General features: G+C 36.8%; 1 protein-coding gene across 1 annotated transcript in view; it reads right to left on the reverse strand.

Annotated features, from left to right (window-relative positions):
• The window catches only part of DPYD (dihydropyrimidine dehydrogenase), a 334,066-nt gene that overhangs the window by 178,354 nt on the left and 137,228 nt on the right, over positions 1-18,484 (reverse strand). The window contains exon 9 of the mRNA XM_050307196.1: positions 3,337-3,444. Within this exon, the coding sequence (XP_050163153.1) occupies positions 3,337-3,444 (108 nt within the window). The remainder of the gene's footprint in view (positions 1-3,336; positions 3,445-18,484) is intronic.

Below are 18,484 nucleotides of genomic sequence, written 5' to 3' on the forward strand. Positions count from 1 at the left end.
GCTATGACATGGTTCTCAGAGGCTGTTTGCTTCAGCAACTGAACATGAGGAGAAAGAGTATCGTTATTACGGTAATTCCTGGGTCTTCCATTGAGAGAAAATGATTAATCTACAGTGGCTTTCTAGAAAGGATTTGTAAAAAGTTACACGGTGAGAATGACATTTTGTATTTGTCATCCACAGCTCGTATTCAATTCAATTCAAGAGAAAATATTTAAGTAAAACTGGACTATGTCTCTTCCTTGGATGAGATTGCACTTTATCACATGTTTAAATACAACTCACTGTTGATTAGGCAAATGATTGCAACTTGAAAAATAATATAAATAACAGAAAGCTATATTCTCAATGAGCTTGTGACAGTTCCAGTTTGGAGGCCATTTAACCATTGCACTGTAACTCAAATATCCTCCTACAGTAGCAGCAGATTTTTATATGTAACTGTGGAACACAAGTATTACTCACATAAACAATGCTTAAATGGAGTGAGAAACAATATCCTAATACACATACTCTCTCTCTATTTGTAAAATGCTTAATGTATGACAAACATTATCATTTTCCTCCAGCATGTATATGGCATGACATTTACTGTTTACTTAATAGGATTCTTAGTCTAAAATTTTATCTAAACTTTTCTCATTTATTTTTAATGAACTTAATCTTTCACAAAAACTGGGCACTGAGCAGTGGAAAAAGCACAAGTGCAGCAGGGGAATGGCAGCTCAGGGTGTCATTACAGTACAAGTCTAGAGCAGATCAGCCACAGCAGCCCACTTTGCTCTTAGTAACACGCTGCTCCCAAGGTAAATTCACATCTATGTATTTGCAAGGGGAACCTCTTTTGGAGGAAAGTATATTAACAGATGGTATTCAGAACTTAATAAGCAGGAAGAATATGTACTTTACTGTGACTAAGTCTATCATGTCCATTATTTAAAAAACTGTCACAGTGAAAAAAAGAGCATAAAGTAGGATGTAGGGCATTTATATTTTATTTTTAAATTCCACGCCTTAGAGGGCAAGAGGTAGCCACAGATACAGACAGACACAAGGAAAATTAAGGAAAAGAGACCATGTTAATTAACAGACAACATCAAAGAGATATCTATTACTGTCAGTCAGAAAAGGTTAGTTCTTCCAGGTTCATCCTTTCTCTCATTGTAGACTTAATATATATATAAAAAAAAATCATTACATATTCTAGCAAATCAAGAGTGTTACTTTGCAACATTTTAAAAGATGCAGATCACAGTACATAGATCCTCATGCAGTCAGGTGACAGCACAAAAGTGCTACATGGCCCCACAGAATTCTAGAAAGTATTTTTAGTCATTGTTTCATGAGATTTATTTTCTACTTTGTTAATCTACAAATTTTTGCAGTACATATTCTCAATCTGTTTTATTTTTAAACATCTCTTTCTTAAAAAAAAAACCAACCACAAACAAAACCCCCATCCCTTTCTCCCAAACCACTTAAGCTCACTTTGAGCTTAAGAAAACAGACAGAAATAAGCATTTGATCAAAAGAGCAGAGAGATGGGACAGATGGGATGGAGAATTTCACTTCCTAAATATTTTGCATAAAATGGGGTAATAAACTTTACTTTTATAGGCAGAATAATTTGCCACAGAAGATATATTCTTCAACAGTGTTTAAAGAAAACCTACTAAATAAGCAGGCAACCCTATATGATGCTAAAAGAAATTTCTGAATGCTCAAACGAAATTCAGTTTGCAGCTAAAAAAGGTTATATTAAATGCATGGTCGTATGAAGTTTAACAAGCGCTAGTGCTGGATTCTGCACCTGGGACTGGGCAACCCTGGAATAGACTGGGAAACCAGAGGCTGGAGAGCAGCACTGTGGAAAGGGCCCTGAGGGTCCTGGTTCATGGCAAGTTGAATATGAGTCAACAGTGCCCTGGCAGCCGGGAGGGCCAACCATGTCCTGGGGGGCATCAGGCAAAGCATCACCAGCTGGTCAAGGGAAGGGATTGTCCCGCTCTGCTCTGCACTGGGGCGGCCTCACCTGGAATATTGTGTGCAGTTTGGGGCACTGCAATATAAGACATTAAGCTTTTAAGGAGTATCCAAAGGAGGGTCATGAGGATGGTGAAGGGTCTGGAGGGGAAGCCTTAGGAGGAGTGGCTGAGGTCACTTGGTCTGTTCAGCCTGGAGTAGATGAGACTGAGAGGAAACCTCACTGAAGTCTACAACTTCCTTGTAAGAAGAGGGGCAGGCACTGACTCTTTACTCTCATGACCAGTGATAGGCTTGAGGAAACGGCATTAAGCTGAGTCAGAGGAGGTTTAGATTGGATATCAGGAGAAAAGTTTCCACCCAAAGGGTGGTTGGGCAATAGAAGTGACAGGAAAGTCTCCCTGGTGTAGTGGTCACAGCACCAAACCTGTCTGAGCTCAAGAAGTATTTGGACAATGCCCCTGGGCACATGGTATGATTCTTGGAGTGTCCTGTGCAGGGCCAGGAGTTGGACTCGATGGTCCTGATAGGTCTCTTCCAACACAGTATATTCTATGATTCTATGATATGTAAAATACCACATTCTGTCCAGAAAAACCATACATTAATTTTTCTTTTATCAACACATTGGGAAATCTAGACCGTGAAGGAATGTGGCATAGAAATCACACATCTATAGCTTATGACTTCACATTCAGGACACCGAAATCAGCTATACCCCTTGGGGAGCAAATGCAGCCATCTCTGTGCTCCAAGGAAGATGTAAAAGCATAAAACAAGACTGCATTTACTGCCTATGAACTGAGAGTTGTTTTATCCACTCCTGCCACACTCCCATTGTCCTGAGTATTAGACTGTAAGTTCTTTGGGTAAGGAACTAGTGCTGATTTAAATGAGTCTGTAAAACATGCAGCACATGACTTGGGATCAAGCAATACAATTTATCAACAATATACAAAGCAGCTGTTTATATATTTAGGAAACACCTTTTTAATATCAGATTTTTTCAATACCATCTTATACATGCTATTTATATTGAGATAATTTATACAAATGAGAAGCTTAAGTCACATTTTGATTATAAATCAAAATAACAAATATAGCTCATTAAGGGTAACGATTTGCCATGTGTTTCGATTCTTATATAGGACTATCTGGTTTATAATCTCCAGGACTGACTTTCCTGACCATACTCCTGAGGTTGCCACTCCCCTAAAGAAAACTCTGTTCCAGATCTATTCATTGAAAGGTGCTTCATAATTTGATGAGCTGTTATGTAACCAGACAGTTTTATATATCAGTAACAACTAATGACTTACTGAATGTGATTACAACAAGGAACATATCACACACCTGGTTTACTTGCCATTGCTACCAAAGGTAAGAAGTCTTTAGATGTGTAGAATCCTTGATCCATTCTCAATCCTTGGAATATACTGACTCTGTTTGGTTCTGGCAAACCTAAAAAAGATATTTTGACACATCAGAATTACACAGGAAATTCTAATGACCAACATATATTTTGCATTACACACACATTCTCAAAAAAAAAACCTCAATACAAGCATTTTTACAAACCCTCAGAAGTTTCCAGAAGAACATCACAAATTACTGTGGTTTCACATTTACAGCCTGTAGCTTATATAACTGGTGATCATTTAATAGTACTGGCACTTGAAAATCAGATTGCTGGATAGCATGTGTACTCATATAACTCAAAACAAATGCAGAGGAAAGCATTAGGAAGAACAGGGTGCAAAAACAGGGAAGCTATTGGTGAAGACTCTTGCAAGCTTTTCTTCTATTGCTTTACCTGTCTGTGAATGTAATTTACTGCTGAGAAATGGTTTTGCTTTCTTTGTTTTGAGGCATTTTTCAGCTGGTCTGCAGATAATACAAATGAGGCAATAATGAACAGCTTAAGTGATGAGGGGAGGAAGACAAATGGCAGTGCTGTAGATCTGTCTTATCTGTGAGTCTTTGCATGCCATCATTTTTTGCCATTCTTGATTATTTTCTCGAAACCTCGAAGTCCTTATTGGCTGACATTTATTTCAAGTTATTAATAGCACACATTTAGACAGAAGCCGTAGGATACAGACAAGAATTCACTTCAAAACCATTAATAGCAACAAATACCTTTCCATTAAAAGAAAGTAGCAAAAAGCATCTTCCAATTCCCAAATAACATCTTCTCATTGCTGTGTGAACATTTGGACAGCACAAAAACCCAGCCCAGCTTACATAGAAGTTAAACCATCTACTTCATGCAGGTGTGATGATCTATCAGGATGTTTTCAACACAGTTTCAACTTTCAAATTTATATCTAAAACCCCATAATATTAACAAAAGTATGCTAATTAATAATTACATACTGAAATGGAGTAAATGGCAACAATTTTTCTAAGAAATCACACTAGAACCATGGAGTCCTCAGAGCAAGCAGGCAGAACCGGAGCATGCAAAGCAATTTCTGTTCCCTCCATTTGCAGGCATGGATGGCAGAAGACTAACATACTCGTCTTTGAGACCTCTTGGAAAACCTTAATAACGCCATGTTAGTCTCAACAATAAAGCAGGATTGTGCTTTGAGGAGTGCTGTTCCAAGTAGGGAAGAGTTGGGGTCCTTTTATGTGACTTAAGCAGCAAAAATCTGTCTCATTACAGCATAAGATCAGAACTCAGTCATGAAAAAACTTAGTGGCTTTTCATGAGTGACCTATATGAGGGGAGTTTCATAAACCTCTAGATCCCTGACTGAAGGTATTATAATACAAGCAGGAAAAAATTATATTTTTAGATTTAACAATTTCAGTGAAGCAAAGAAAACAACACATATCCTCAGTGAATTCAAAAGGCTTACAAGTCAAAAAGTAAATTAAAAAATCCTGAAATTTTTGCATTTCAGAAATCTGATGCTATTGAGCACTCTCTTGATCTTTATTTATTAAAAAAAAAATCATGACTCAGTTGTTGAACACCTGACTTTCAAACCAACACTGATCTATGGTTGGACATTGAGAAAAATAAGGTTAGAAAATATTAGCATGTACAGAACTTCAAGACCTTTGTATGCTGTACTTTCTGGGTAGACTGGAATTTCAGCTAATAAAGAATGAATAATGGATAACTTAAGAGGCTGCCAGAAACACTTAGTACTATTGGAAGTACAATAAGTAAAATGCATTAAAGAAATTATTTTTAAAATGGCATAGATTTTCCTCTACATATATATTGCAAAATCATCCATGGGAAGAAGAGTACCTCAGAGAAAGCTCTCAGTGACTGCCTGCAGGCAGAGGACAGAGTAATGCAACTATTTCTATTGAGGTATCCATAAACCAGTTCAGAGGCCTCAGTTTACTCTTGGGAGAAACACTCTTGTCATTAGTGAGACATGCAACCTGCATTACAGATAATTTCCTTTCTACCTAACAGCTCCATTCAAACACAAGGAGAAACTCACAAATATTTTTTCTAACTTATTTTTGTCGCTTTTATGATCTCCTAATGAAAACTATTTTGTCTCTAACAGCATCAGTAATTTAGCTCACATAGGCTGAAGAAAGAGTATAATTAAGGAACTATTGCAATGTTCATGTTTCAGGTTCATCACTACTTTGGTGTCACTGAAATCAAACAAGTTGGATTAAGAATACATTAGATTCAATAATTTTTAGCCTGGCTGATATGACCAAACAGAAGCTGAACAAGTAGTCAATATACATGGCATTCTATAGTATTTACTTTACCATTTTCATTTTTTTGAAAACTCCATGGAAAACAGTTTTCCAGCATTTACATATCAAGGAAATGCAGAGGATTTTTTCTCTTATACCTATAAACACCTATCACAGATTCAAGCTCTTTGCTAAGTACCTGCTGGAAATTGTACTGGATTCTAATGCATCTCCTTTTGCTGTTTATTATTTGCCATGTTAATAACTGCATTTAATTTTGTTAAAATAGACAGGCTGAGTACAAATGGTTTTAAAAAAGAAATAAAATGTATAAAAACCCAGTCATGTATGAAAGACACAACTTAGGTCAAAATAATGAACCAAGAGAAACACCCTCTGAAGATAAATCAGAGAGATCTTTTAGCAAAAGCGAATTCACAGAGTAGTACAAAATATCCAAGAACCACCCAAGAAAAAGTGCTTAGAAAAATATGAGGTCTTTTTCCCAGGTTTTAGGCTGAAGTCAAGGTAGTAAGTTTTCTGGTCTCCAAATCCACCTGCAAGCCATCCAAAATGACTTTTTTTATTATTATTATTATTACTTGGTATTTCTTGTCCTGTAACAAATCTTTCGCTATTCCATATATCCTGTCTTTAAGTAACCTGTACCAAAATCTAGCGAAAACAAATATTTCCTTCCCCTGCATTGAAGAATTTGCTTCTGATGGTCAGCCAAGAGGAGGCAGCCTAGAAAAGCAACTCCCCTGGTGGTTTTTGGATGGACTCTGCACACCCTTATACAGGCAGAGAGTTATGCCCAGCCCCTCATCTTCTGCAGCCAAGACCCTGGACCTCCCCAAGCCTCAGTCCCCCTTCACTTGCTTATGCCAGCGAAGAAGCTTCTGAAGTAACTGATACCCAAACCACGCAATGAAGCCTCACGGGCTGTGGAAAACTGCACATACTAAGAATAGAGAAAGTAGAAACATTGTGAAAATAACAGCCTGCATGACAGATCTAGTTCAGCTTTGCAAAAGCTAATCTAGACAGTCCCAGTCTGGGTCAGTACAGCATACAAAGCAATTAATCTCAATTCCTAACCCACTGTTCTGCTATGCTCTGCCTTTCATCTCCAGATGCTCCAGTCACCTCTCAATAAGCATCACTACTCTCTTAGTATGAAACCCTCTTTCTTTCTTTCCTTCATTTGATTCCCACAACCCCTTCTCCAATGTATAATACCGAAACATAAATGTCTCTCCCATGTCTGACATACCACATACTTTCCAAAGTCACTAACCACTAAAATAGTGACTTTGGAAAACACAGACTCTAACCTCCCATTTTTATATCCTTTACATATAAATATATATGTGCATATACATATATAAACAAAAAACATCATCTCCCTCCTATCAAGATCATGTACTCTTTGTTCTCACAATGCCGATGCATGTCAATTTTCTTAATTCAGTGTCAAGTCCATGGTTTCCATTTAAAGAGAATTTAGCTACAATTCCCTAGCCCAGCTGAGATATGAATCACTAAATGATTAGATTAAATTTGTCAGATATACAAAGCAATATACAAGAATGATGTTTAGACAATGTAAGGGATTGGCATGCAGACCAGTGCACCTAGTCCACTTGGCTGCTGCACCAAATAAATCAAGGCATGTCAACACATCAATCAACTAAGTCTGCTATTACTGTAACTATGAGCCTGGTCTGGAAAGGGGAAATAAAGCAGGACTACAAGCACCGCATTTCTCTCCTGTTTTGATCAAATTCACTCCCCCCAGAAACAGGAATGCATTGTGAGCCTGAACTTATTGTTTGGATTACTTAAATCAGACATGTTTTGGCAGATTTGCAGTTTCAAATGAACTTCTCAACTGGTCTTAATAACTGACACATAAAATAAGCCCTCATCCATGATAAGGGTCAAATGTAGTTTTCACTGGCAGTTGACTGAAAACACATCTCCAGACAAAAAAAAAAAAAAAAGGATCTGAAGTTGAAGTGTAAATATACTGCAGCCTACAGCATCAAAAATAACAAAAGCATTGTGAGATTTTTCTGGTTCTCCTCATATCGACCACTGAAAAATCTGGTTTGCTTTGTTTTTAATTGTGTTAATACTAAATTTTGAAAAATTTAAGCTGAATCAGGGAAACAAATTAAGAGCTAGGAAATGTCAAGCAATATTCTCTCTCTGCATTCTTAGCTGCTGCTTTCCTGACAAAAGAGTTTTCAAGATCAGAACTGGCTGAATTCTTGTTACCAACCCTTTACTTTCAGGTAAAAATGTAAATTCAAGCTGGTGAATGCAACCTGTGTTTGAAAATACCTGAAACTACTTTTTAAAATAGAAGGCACTATCTTTTGACATTTTTATATTGAATCTTTCAAATCTGTTTTGAAATGACATTGTATTTATAAATTTATCCAAATTCAATCCAAAAGAAACAAAGAAAATGGGATTGCCTGGCCACGCGCATTCCTTTTTCTACCTTTTCAAACTAGCAAATCAAAACCAACATCAAACCCTATTTACCAATTTATGGATTTTTTTTTTTTTTAATGTTATCTTGCTATACAGATTTGGAGTTAGAAAGTTAGATGGTAGAGACATCTTTCCAACTTTTGCCATATCCATGCTCACGTTTCAGAGCTAAACTAGATTTTGAAAAATCACATTTACAAGGAAAACTCCTCTTCTGTCTTTCCCAGCAGGAATTTCCTTCCATTACAGGAAATCCTAGGACTGGGTGGAAAGCCTTCAACTGTCAGAATCTACCTTAGAATGAGGAGAAAAATCCATGAATCTCACACTAAACTGGACAGAAGAAACATACAATTGATTATCTGCATATCTGCTCTGGTGGCAATGCAAGTCTCCTGAAATAATACCTGAGAGGTTAAGCCCAGACAAGCTGAGACCCAGAAACTTGAACAGTCCAGCAATAAGCCAGCACAGGTTCCACACCAGCAGTTCCACACCTTTGGCCGGCATCAGGAATAGACTTTGTGTGCCCTGGGCAAAGGAGTCATGGAAGGCTGATGGCCAGAGACTGACAGGAATTTTAGAGAGGAAATGACATTATCTGGTAAGTTATTTTTGTTAACAGAGTTTATAATACTTTTAAAATTTTCTTTAAAAGATGTGCTAAAGTAGATACAGAGCTAAGGTAATTGCTCTCTGTAGGTAAATTCTAAATCCACCATTTGTCTTTTGAAAGGGTCCTTTTGAATTAACAGAAAAGTACCCATTTTGTCCCATCTTCCTGCCTTTTTACACACTGAGTGTTCCAACTTGCTCCTTGCGCTCCCATACAAAAATATTTCAAATATAACACATCTGATGGCATTTCACACTTGCCCAGAGACTTGCAGCTACAGGTACCATATGGTTAGACTGTGACTACAAAGGTACCTGGCAGAGAAGAAAGAACACACTGTAAAATCCAAGAGCATAAGCATCTTTTAATGATTCTGAATGCTCTGTTCTTCTTCAACAAGCCTAGTTTGTGGTCTGAGGAAATGGAGAGCAAAATTTAAGTATTTAAAGTAGTTTTACTTAATGTCACATCATCCATGAACTGTATAAATTGGACCACAAGTTTTAAGTATATTAAAGTATTTTCTTGAAAGATAACACTGAAACTGTAAACTCTCATAACTGTCAAATTTAAAGTTTTCTCCAGACATGATAGAACCTATTTGTATGCAGTGGCATATGCTCTACCTATTTGTTTCTAAGAAGTCACATTCATTCCTATCAATATTGCTGACACTGCTGTCCATAGATCAATATTACACAACATAATAATGGCCAGTCTTCGCAAGCGAAGATCCGGGGAAGGTCTTTACACCTTCCAGCCTGCGCATTGGATTTTTTAGGTGAGACACAGTGTGCGCGGAACTGAGCCCACCCTTTAATCCTAAGGTTCATCTGCCGGGGCCAAGCGAGCTTGGACGGTGGCAGCGAGGTCCTTAGGACGTAGGTGGGTTGCCTTTAAGGGCTAACGAGCCCCACCTGCCCGGGAGTGGCCCTGACCGGGAATCGAACCCGGGTCTCCACGGTGATAGCGCGGCGCCTTTACCACTAGACCACCAGGGGCTCCACCATTACACAACAATTTAGATATAAACTATACTGAAATGCATAATCCAAGTAAGGTACTTAAGCTGTACCACATGGCTAATTATACTAAACACACCCTTACAGTTCATGCTGTGACATACACCATACATTGGTATCAAAAGAGTTACTCTCTCCACATTTTAAAGGTCTGATTCTGAAAGACTAGATGCCCAGTACAGTTACAAATGCTCTGCAAGTGCTCAGCTTTTCTCAAGGTCAGTCCATTAGTGATTAACATTTTAGTAAATACTTTTGAGGCTTCTATTTTTAAAAAATCTCTCCTGTTTTCCTAGAGACTTTTTTTATGGTGACAGCTTTGTTAATTCCTGTTGGGAGGTTCAATAGAGTGTGTTTTCTAGGTGGCTGATTTTTTTTTTGTTTGCTATGTATGTTGATGGAGATAAGTGTTTTAATTACTTTTTTAATGTCTATGCTTTTTGTATTTTCTCCCTCTCTCCCTTTATTTCCTGCTGTTGAGATTACTGCCTCATCTCACAGCAGGTGGTTCCTTCAAATTTGTTTTCTCTGTAAGCCTAGTAGATTTATTTTGTAATATAACTGCTCCTTTTCACTGTTTTTATTAATGATTTCTTTACTTTGGAATAGGTACGCTTGCAAGGTTTGTAGAAGTAATTCCCCTAATGATGGCTAAAGGCCTCATTCATGGAAAAGGAAAAAAGTTAAAGAACTACAAGACACCTTTTCTTACGCTCAAGTTTGAATGAATACTCTGTACAGCATATGTGAAAGAAAACCCTTTACATCTATCCACAAGTGCCATAGACGATTGCTGCAGTGCATTCTAAACTGAACAGCTATATCCATACCATGTCTTCCAAAAACATCTGAACAAGTAGCTGAACTTGCAAGTAATGCAGCCTATAGTCTCACAGCTTACTTTGTTGCTAAATTAGGCACAGAGACAAGTATCTGAACTCTTGGAAATGGTATTTAATTATTGATCTCAGTTAAGAGGTAGCCAAAATTTCACAAGAGCTAGACATCAGAAAGTGCAGATAGGAATCACAGGCAAAGTTTAGAATCAATGATGGAAATTAGGATTATGACCACACAATCAGCGTTGTATGTCTGAGTGTGGATCAAAAAACACTGCAGCCTTGTGGTCTGTCCTCACAACGTTTAGTGATCCCATGGTCAGATCAGACTGACATCTAACTGTCTAAGGGTGAACCATAACTCACTAGCCCCATCAGCTATAGAGTGCACCCCTAATTTGATTCTATTATAATCAGTCCAGCTTTTCTCAAGGCTTTAGCCTACACCTCCACTGTCTAACTCTAGTCTTGATTGCTGTTCTTAATTTTATTACAGTCATGATATGGCACCTATGCTTTCAATATATCGAGACACTCAAGTGTGACCAAGGTAATGCGTTTTAATGAAAAACAGCAGTGTTTTAAGATGATTAAACAAAGATCTGGAGAAATTATGCGATGATTTTGCAAACCTCAATATCTGCCTATTCAGTTAAGCACCATGAAGATCTTAAACTCAATAATTTTGAGCACATATCCTCTAAAAAGCACTCCTTTAAAATGCATACCTCAGAACTGAAGCATACAGTATCACTAAGTGTTTTTAAAATGTAGCTTACGCTAGAAGAAGTGATACTAGATTGGGCAAACATTTACAGATCCCTAAATTAACAAACAGATGGTAATTCTAGTCTTTCTTCTCAGGTTGGAAACTGATACTTAGTGTTCCCCATATTTGAAGTAATCAAGTTGAGGATGCTAGGAGTTACCTGGCGAACAAACTTGCTGAAATGTGAAGATCACTATGAAGTAAACCTCATCACAAAGAAGGATGGATGCAGAAGTCTGCTTACCTTCCCTCTGGTTCTGTTCTGCCTAGTGTTGTTTATTGCAGGACTTAAAGCACTGAAACAGTTTGCTATGAATCTTGATTTGCAGAACATAAGAGTTCTGTAAATTGCAATTCAGAGTAACTGAAGAAACATCTGCTATAAAAAATAAAGTGGCATAGTGCTGCAAACCTTTCTTATGTCATCTTGGTAACATTTTTTATCCTGGCAACAAATTTGAAAAGGTCACTAGCAAAAATGCACTTAGTAGTCTCAGTCCAATCCATCTCTACCATAAGAATGTATCATTCCACCCAGGAAAAGAGTTTGCTCTAGTTTGCTTACAGTAGAGCTGAACTGGATTTTTAATCCTGACTGGAATTCGGTCACTTTCCACCACTGGTTTAAACTATCATCATTCAGGAGCATTCTCGAACCAGGCACAGAAGGAATGCTGAAGGTTAAGATCTGACATGTTAATGTTGTAAGTTCCTTTCCCTCTTCCTTCTACAAGTTTGTTATTCCTACTACTAACCTGCCAAAGGCAAGACACGGGGAGTTTGCTCCAGACACCAATTTGCCAGTGTGATATGTTGCACCACACAACAGGGAAAGAAACTGTCCCCAGTCCTTACTCTTCAGTAAACAGTGCTGAATGAAGTGGGCACAAAAGCAAGATCACCTCCTTGGGGACTGTCTATCAGTAACTTGAAGGACACACAAAAATCTATCATCTCAGAAACCATATGTCACAGTAAAGTGATTTTTATACAGTATAGAAAATCCAAAATGTAGAAGCAAAAGCAAAATAAACCAACAACAGGACAAGGGGACATGGGCTCAAGCTCTACCAGGGGAAGTTTAGGTTAGATGTTAGGAAGAAATTCTTTACAGAGAGAGTGATCAGGCATTGGAACGGCCTGCCCAGAGAGGTGGTGGATTCAGCATCCCTGGAGGTTTTTAAAAAGAGATTGGACATGGCCCTTAGTGCCATGATATAGTAATTAGAGTTGGATCAGGGGTTGGACTTGATGAGCTTGGAGGCCTTTTCCAACCCAATCTATTCTATGATTCTATGGGTTGTGAGACTGAGAGCAAGGCTCGTGAAAGAAAGCAGGAAATACTACAATACCTCTTTGCAATAGAAACAATATTTTCCTCCAACCTGTTTCATTATAACTTAACTGTATAACATACCCTGTTTATAAGCACTAATGCTGGACATATTGAAATAATCAAAGCAAATGAAAATTTACAAAGAGAAAATTAAATGTTAGCATAGAAAAGATCTCTTCATATTAATCTTTTGTTTTAAAACATGAGAAAAAAATCTCGAAAAGCTGGATCAGTGGAGGTTATGTACAATAAACATATTGGGAATGGATAAAATGAGAACAAAACTGATGGTAAACATTCACAAAGACAAAACCACAAATACTTAGTTAGCATCACAAAACAAAACAAATAGTACACCTCCACACTGCGGCAAAGCAACAGTTGAAAAAAAAATCCAGTAAAGGCAGCAAATTCATCCTGAAGAAATAGATGAGGAATAATTAAGTCATTAATATTCTGTAACAATACCTTTGGTCAGATCTCAGACACTGTACAGCAAGGAAGTGGCAGTGAGGCATACAGAGACATCATCATCTTGTACTACCTAAAATCAATCTGTATTTTTGATATACTAGGAATATAACAGCCAATAGGTGGTATCTGTGTTACAAATATAAACACTGATTTTTATAATATTTTTCCCTAATATGATGAATCAGAGCAGTAAAGAATCATAAAAATATCTAACTATAGCCATTTCTCTTAAACCCAGTTGCATGCTACTTCCATAGCTCCCATTGTGTTTCAATATAGTGACCACAACCGACCAAGGCTGGGTCAATCACAGTTTTGTACCCCATAGAACAGTACCTTTATTAAATATTTGTAAACATTTACTTTTCCAGGAAGAAAATCCTACATGCTAAGTAACACTTGCAAAATACTGGATTTTCTGGTTATTCCTAGTTTAAAAACATTACCAGGATTCACCTTTTCTTTTTTTTTTCTTCATATGTAGAAGTCTTAAGTGTAATTCAGCAATGTCTTCCAAAAGCCACTGAATAATTACCACTCTATATGAAATGTCAATATAGGAAACAAGTAGTTTTTCCCAGTTCTTTGCTAACATATTATATTGTCTTATCTTAAATCTTAGCATATTTATACATCATTTTTGTCCACATGGAAGAAAAAAAGATGCTATAAAGCTTATTCAGTAATTACTCCTGTATCTTTCTGCCTACGTTGCATTTTTAATTACTTCAGGTAAACCATCTCTACATATTTCTTAAAATGATGCCTCAAGAAAAGACTTCTAAACATTATTCATTTTTCTGCAGCACAGATCTTCAACTGAAAACCTATCATCAGTGCATTCTGATGAAAAGGTAATAATTACATCTTTTTTCTCCTTTCTTCTGCAGCACAATATTTGACCTATGATAAAAAAAAAAATTATCACATTTCCATTTATTATTTCTACCTGAGGGGCTCTGCCAGCTCACACAAACATAAATCTCCATTTGTCAGAGTTAAACTGTACCTGTCCCAGATGCTATGAGAGTTCATAGCTCTTGTCCCTTAAAAATTACCAAACGGCATCACACAACATAACCTCCCCTCCAGCCTGACCCTTGCAATCAATAATATTTGTAACCTGTATGCGCACAGTTAAGTAGTACAGAGGCCGTGCACCATCCCAGTTAACCACATTGAGCTGCGATACTAAAATCTGCTCCCTTGTGTCTCCTGTGATCAATTTTAATCTCTGGACCAAGAATAAAAGAAAGCAGCCTCTTGTTTCCAAATTCATCTGAAGCGGATGTTATAGATTTGTAGGTCTGCACAGGAGCTGTAGATTTAATACAACCAACAGTTCAAGGAAAGAACACATCTAAGCTATCATTCATTCTCATTACCCTCAGTGTATTTTGGATCTTCAGAAGACAATACAAAACACAGGAAAATGCACATGTACTGACTTAGAGTAAGCTCTTTTTATTAAAATAACCTCAGGTAACAGTTCTTTGCTAGAGCTTTATCCATTACCGCCACTGCAGGTAAGGTGGAGGTCAGTAATTCCATTATGATTACTTTGTTTAAAGGTTTATAAATAGGCTGCCAATATTCATTTCTTCTGGAAAGATGTCATATACGGTAAGTTAAACAGAAATTTCCTAGAAATAATAAAGCTAGTTCTGCTCAGTTAAAAAGAAACAATTATAATGGAAAGAAAGAATAAATCAGCTTTCTGATGGTATTTGTTCTCTCACCTCCAAACTAATTTTATTTAAAAGCTGGCAAATTTGCCAGCCAATTAGTCTAATTAGACAACGGCATGTGAATGTAGAACAGGAAGAGAGCAACTTTAGAAACCTACTCCAGTACAAAAAGTGCTTTTTGAATCTGTCACACTACCAGAATTCATGTTTCCAGAGTTCTCGTAACTGCATATTTATAGACTTGGCTATATTGGCTCCTCGTCAGCAGCTCCAGTGCCATGAATCATCTATCAAAACATTTGAGAAGATTTTCTTACTCATTTCTTTAAAGCAACATTCTGAAGAGACACTTTCAACATGATTATGCTTCAGTGTTCACTATCAATTAAGAAAAAAAGCACTGAGAGTTTTATAATTGTAGGTGAATAATAACTATGTGTCATCAGAGGCTTTATCTTCTCAGATTGTCACATGCCGTGTGTCAGTACAGAATACTCTGCAACAAATATGCCATTCTTGTAACATGCTGGAGGGTCAATGAGCTTTCTCACTCGGGTCATTTACTCACTACACATAGATGTCCTTCTCATTAAGCACATATTTATCTGTCTTTCCTTTTAAAAGCAGCTGTAGTAAGGAATTTAATGTAAATATTCTGTTAAACTGATATCTTCCTACACAAGTAGATTGATTGAGAAACATTACTGCAACTGAATAGCTACCTTTGCACATTTTCACATACTGGAAATAACTAAGCGATGTAATACTTTGACCAGACTCTATTCTGAGTAAGGGCAAACGACAGAAAGAAGTCATAAATTGTCTAAAGCTTTTTTAATCCAGTAATTAAATATGAATTCCTTTCACAGTTTCAGCATATGTGGCATTTCATGTAAAATTTTATTCCAAGACAGTGTCTTTATTAACTAATTATAGCATTTTCATCAAGTGCCTGAGTTTTCATTGGGTGTTTCACATTCTGCTGACAGGGCACTAAATCTGGTACTTTGGGTCAGAAATATAATGCAGTTCAACCTCAAATACTGTACAGCTACTATCTAGAAAACAGACAGAGAAATGGTGGTGCAGATCTCCAAATGCCTCCTCAACAACCAGCAGTCAGGAACATGAAGTGAAACATGTTCACTGAGAATCACGGGTCAGGTACTTGGTTTGTAGGTACAGATACCTGCACAGGTATGCACAGAGGCTCCCTCCTCCTCTTAAGCTTATTCTTTTGGTGGGTAAGTTAAACATGCATAATGGGAAATTTATACTTCTTATATGAAGCAACTACTTTTTGTGATGCTTAAAGAGCCAGTGAGGTAGGACCATAGGTCCCTTTTCAGCCCATGAAGAGATGGCTATGACAGAGAGATGTCAGAAAGTTAAAAGAAGACACCTCAAATTACCTGCAGCCAATGGTGCAAATACTCCCAAGGGAGTGCATGTTTCCTCTGACGTGGTATCTGACCCCTCCTAACGTCAAGCCAGGCACACAAATATACCAACCAGTGAGCATGAATCCTTAATGCCTGCTTGGTGCATAGTTTTGTATTCGTAGTACTACAGTAGGAAGAATCTCTCCCAATAGAATTTCAAATGGTAACAAAAACAAGATCAATAAATAGAAAATCAAGTTACACAGTCCCAATAGGTTCTTCTAACAAGGATTTCTCTCTGAAATGTTCATGCCTATCTAATGCTGCTGTTTTTAATCCTTTCACACCAGTGGGTCCTACATGCTTGCATTAGTGCTAATGTAAAACAAATGAACATTTTATACAAGGATATCCACTCTCCCCAAGCAAAGGGGTTAATACCAAAGTAAGCTTTAGGAATGCAAATTATTTTCCCCATGTGGCTGAAAAACTACATGAGTTATTCATTTAAAAATTATTAGCATATAAAATCATTATTATCTCTGCAGTTAATGTACAGTTCACTGACAACCTTTTGGACCATTACAATTAAGAAAGGCAGCATCTTTAATGAAGTTACAAAACACATTGTTTATTAAATAGCAAATTGTATCTTTAATTACTTTAAATATTATAATCTGATGAAAAATTATTTCATAAACCTCAAGACAAATTATGTCAGAGATGGAGTATGCATTTTGTTCCTCTATGAATCCTAAACAGCACTTTCAATTTGCTTACAGGTTTCTGTTGTATGCAAATCTGCTCTTGAAATTGCTTTTAAGTGCCTAAATCCAATGACACTAGCATAAATCTAAGATGAGGTTTGTGCTGTTCTTTCTTTTTAAAACAGATTTAGTTTTTTGTCAAAAGTAGAACTTGGCAGTTCTAGTAAATGCAGATTTTCTATTAATCCATCAGAGGTAAACTGCAGATATGTTTCTATGGGTTCACTGAACTAAAGACTATTTAGGGGTTTACTGTATTTTGCTATTTCACTGTTATGTTTTGAACTAAAAGATAACTTTTGTTCAAAACTGTCAAGGGCTTTGAGGTTATGCTATAATGCAAACAAGCACATAATAAGCTTATTTTAAATATTCCATCTTTTTTGTTACAAAAACTAAACTCTGCACACTGTCAAGAAACTTTTTGTTCTCTGTACATTATTACACCTATCTGCTTGATGTGCTTACCACTATCTAACAGTGGTTGAGAGCTGCACAATTAAAGAAAATATAGTTTAGTTGTTCACAGCATTAGGCCCTTTATTGTGTTTTGGATCCAACCTAGAACAAAGTCAGTATTAATGTGCATTGATTTCTGGATCACTAAGACAAAATTAATACATTCAACTTCAATTATGTCATCATCAACTTTCACTGAACATTCTGACTGTTTGGAAACTCTTAGTTAGCTATTGGACTTTCTTGGGCTAATCAATGAATCAGGAAAGCAGAGATTATATTCAATTCCTTTATGCTAAAAAATTGCTATATTCTATCTATGTCTGCTTCACCAGAAATACTGTCCATGCAAAGCATGAAGGAGAAACAATTATTCAGTGCATAATATTATAAAGCTGAATTTTTAAAAAGCACCAAACTTTTTTTTTTTTTTAAAAGCTTCTGCCAGTGGTAAAAAAAAATTGATATAATTACATAATTATATGTAATTATAAAATACAATCACAGATACCATGTTGTTTAGAGTTGAAACAAAACCACATAGAAGATCAAAAGATAATAAAGATGTTTACTTTCACATTAGTATAAAATTTTTTTAAATCCATTCAGAAACATGTTTTACAGTCTTCCATGACTACCTATGTGCCAGAAGTAAATCCTAGCTGGGATTTGTAGGCAAGTTGGGTAGTCAAAGTCAGATATGTTCGTGAAAGCACTTACAACAAAATCAACTTCTGAAAAAGGTTTCCCTGCAGAAATCTGACATTAACTATAACACAGTTACAGGTGTTATGGACCAAACTGAATACAGGACTTGAAAATACCCCTTCCTAGGTGTGCACCTAAATACTCTTGCTGATTTGGGTCTAAGTACCTTTGGGACCCACACCTTGTCTGCCAAAAGATCTGTATATCTGTACATTACTGATGTGGAGAAAAAGAACCTCAGGAGTGCTAGGAGAC

Source organism: Myiozetetes cayanensis, unplaced genomic scaffold, assembly GCF_022539395.1.
Source record: "Myiozetetes cayanensis isolate MyiCay16 unplaced genomic scaffold, myiCay2020 scf12, whole genome shotgun sequence".
In the NCBI taxonomy this organism is placed as follows: Eukaryota; Metazoa; Chordata; class Aves; order Passeriformes; family Tyrannidae; genus Myiozetetes; species Myiozetetes cayanensis.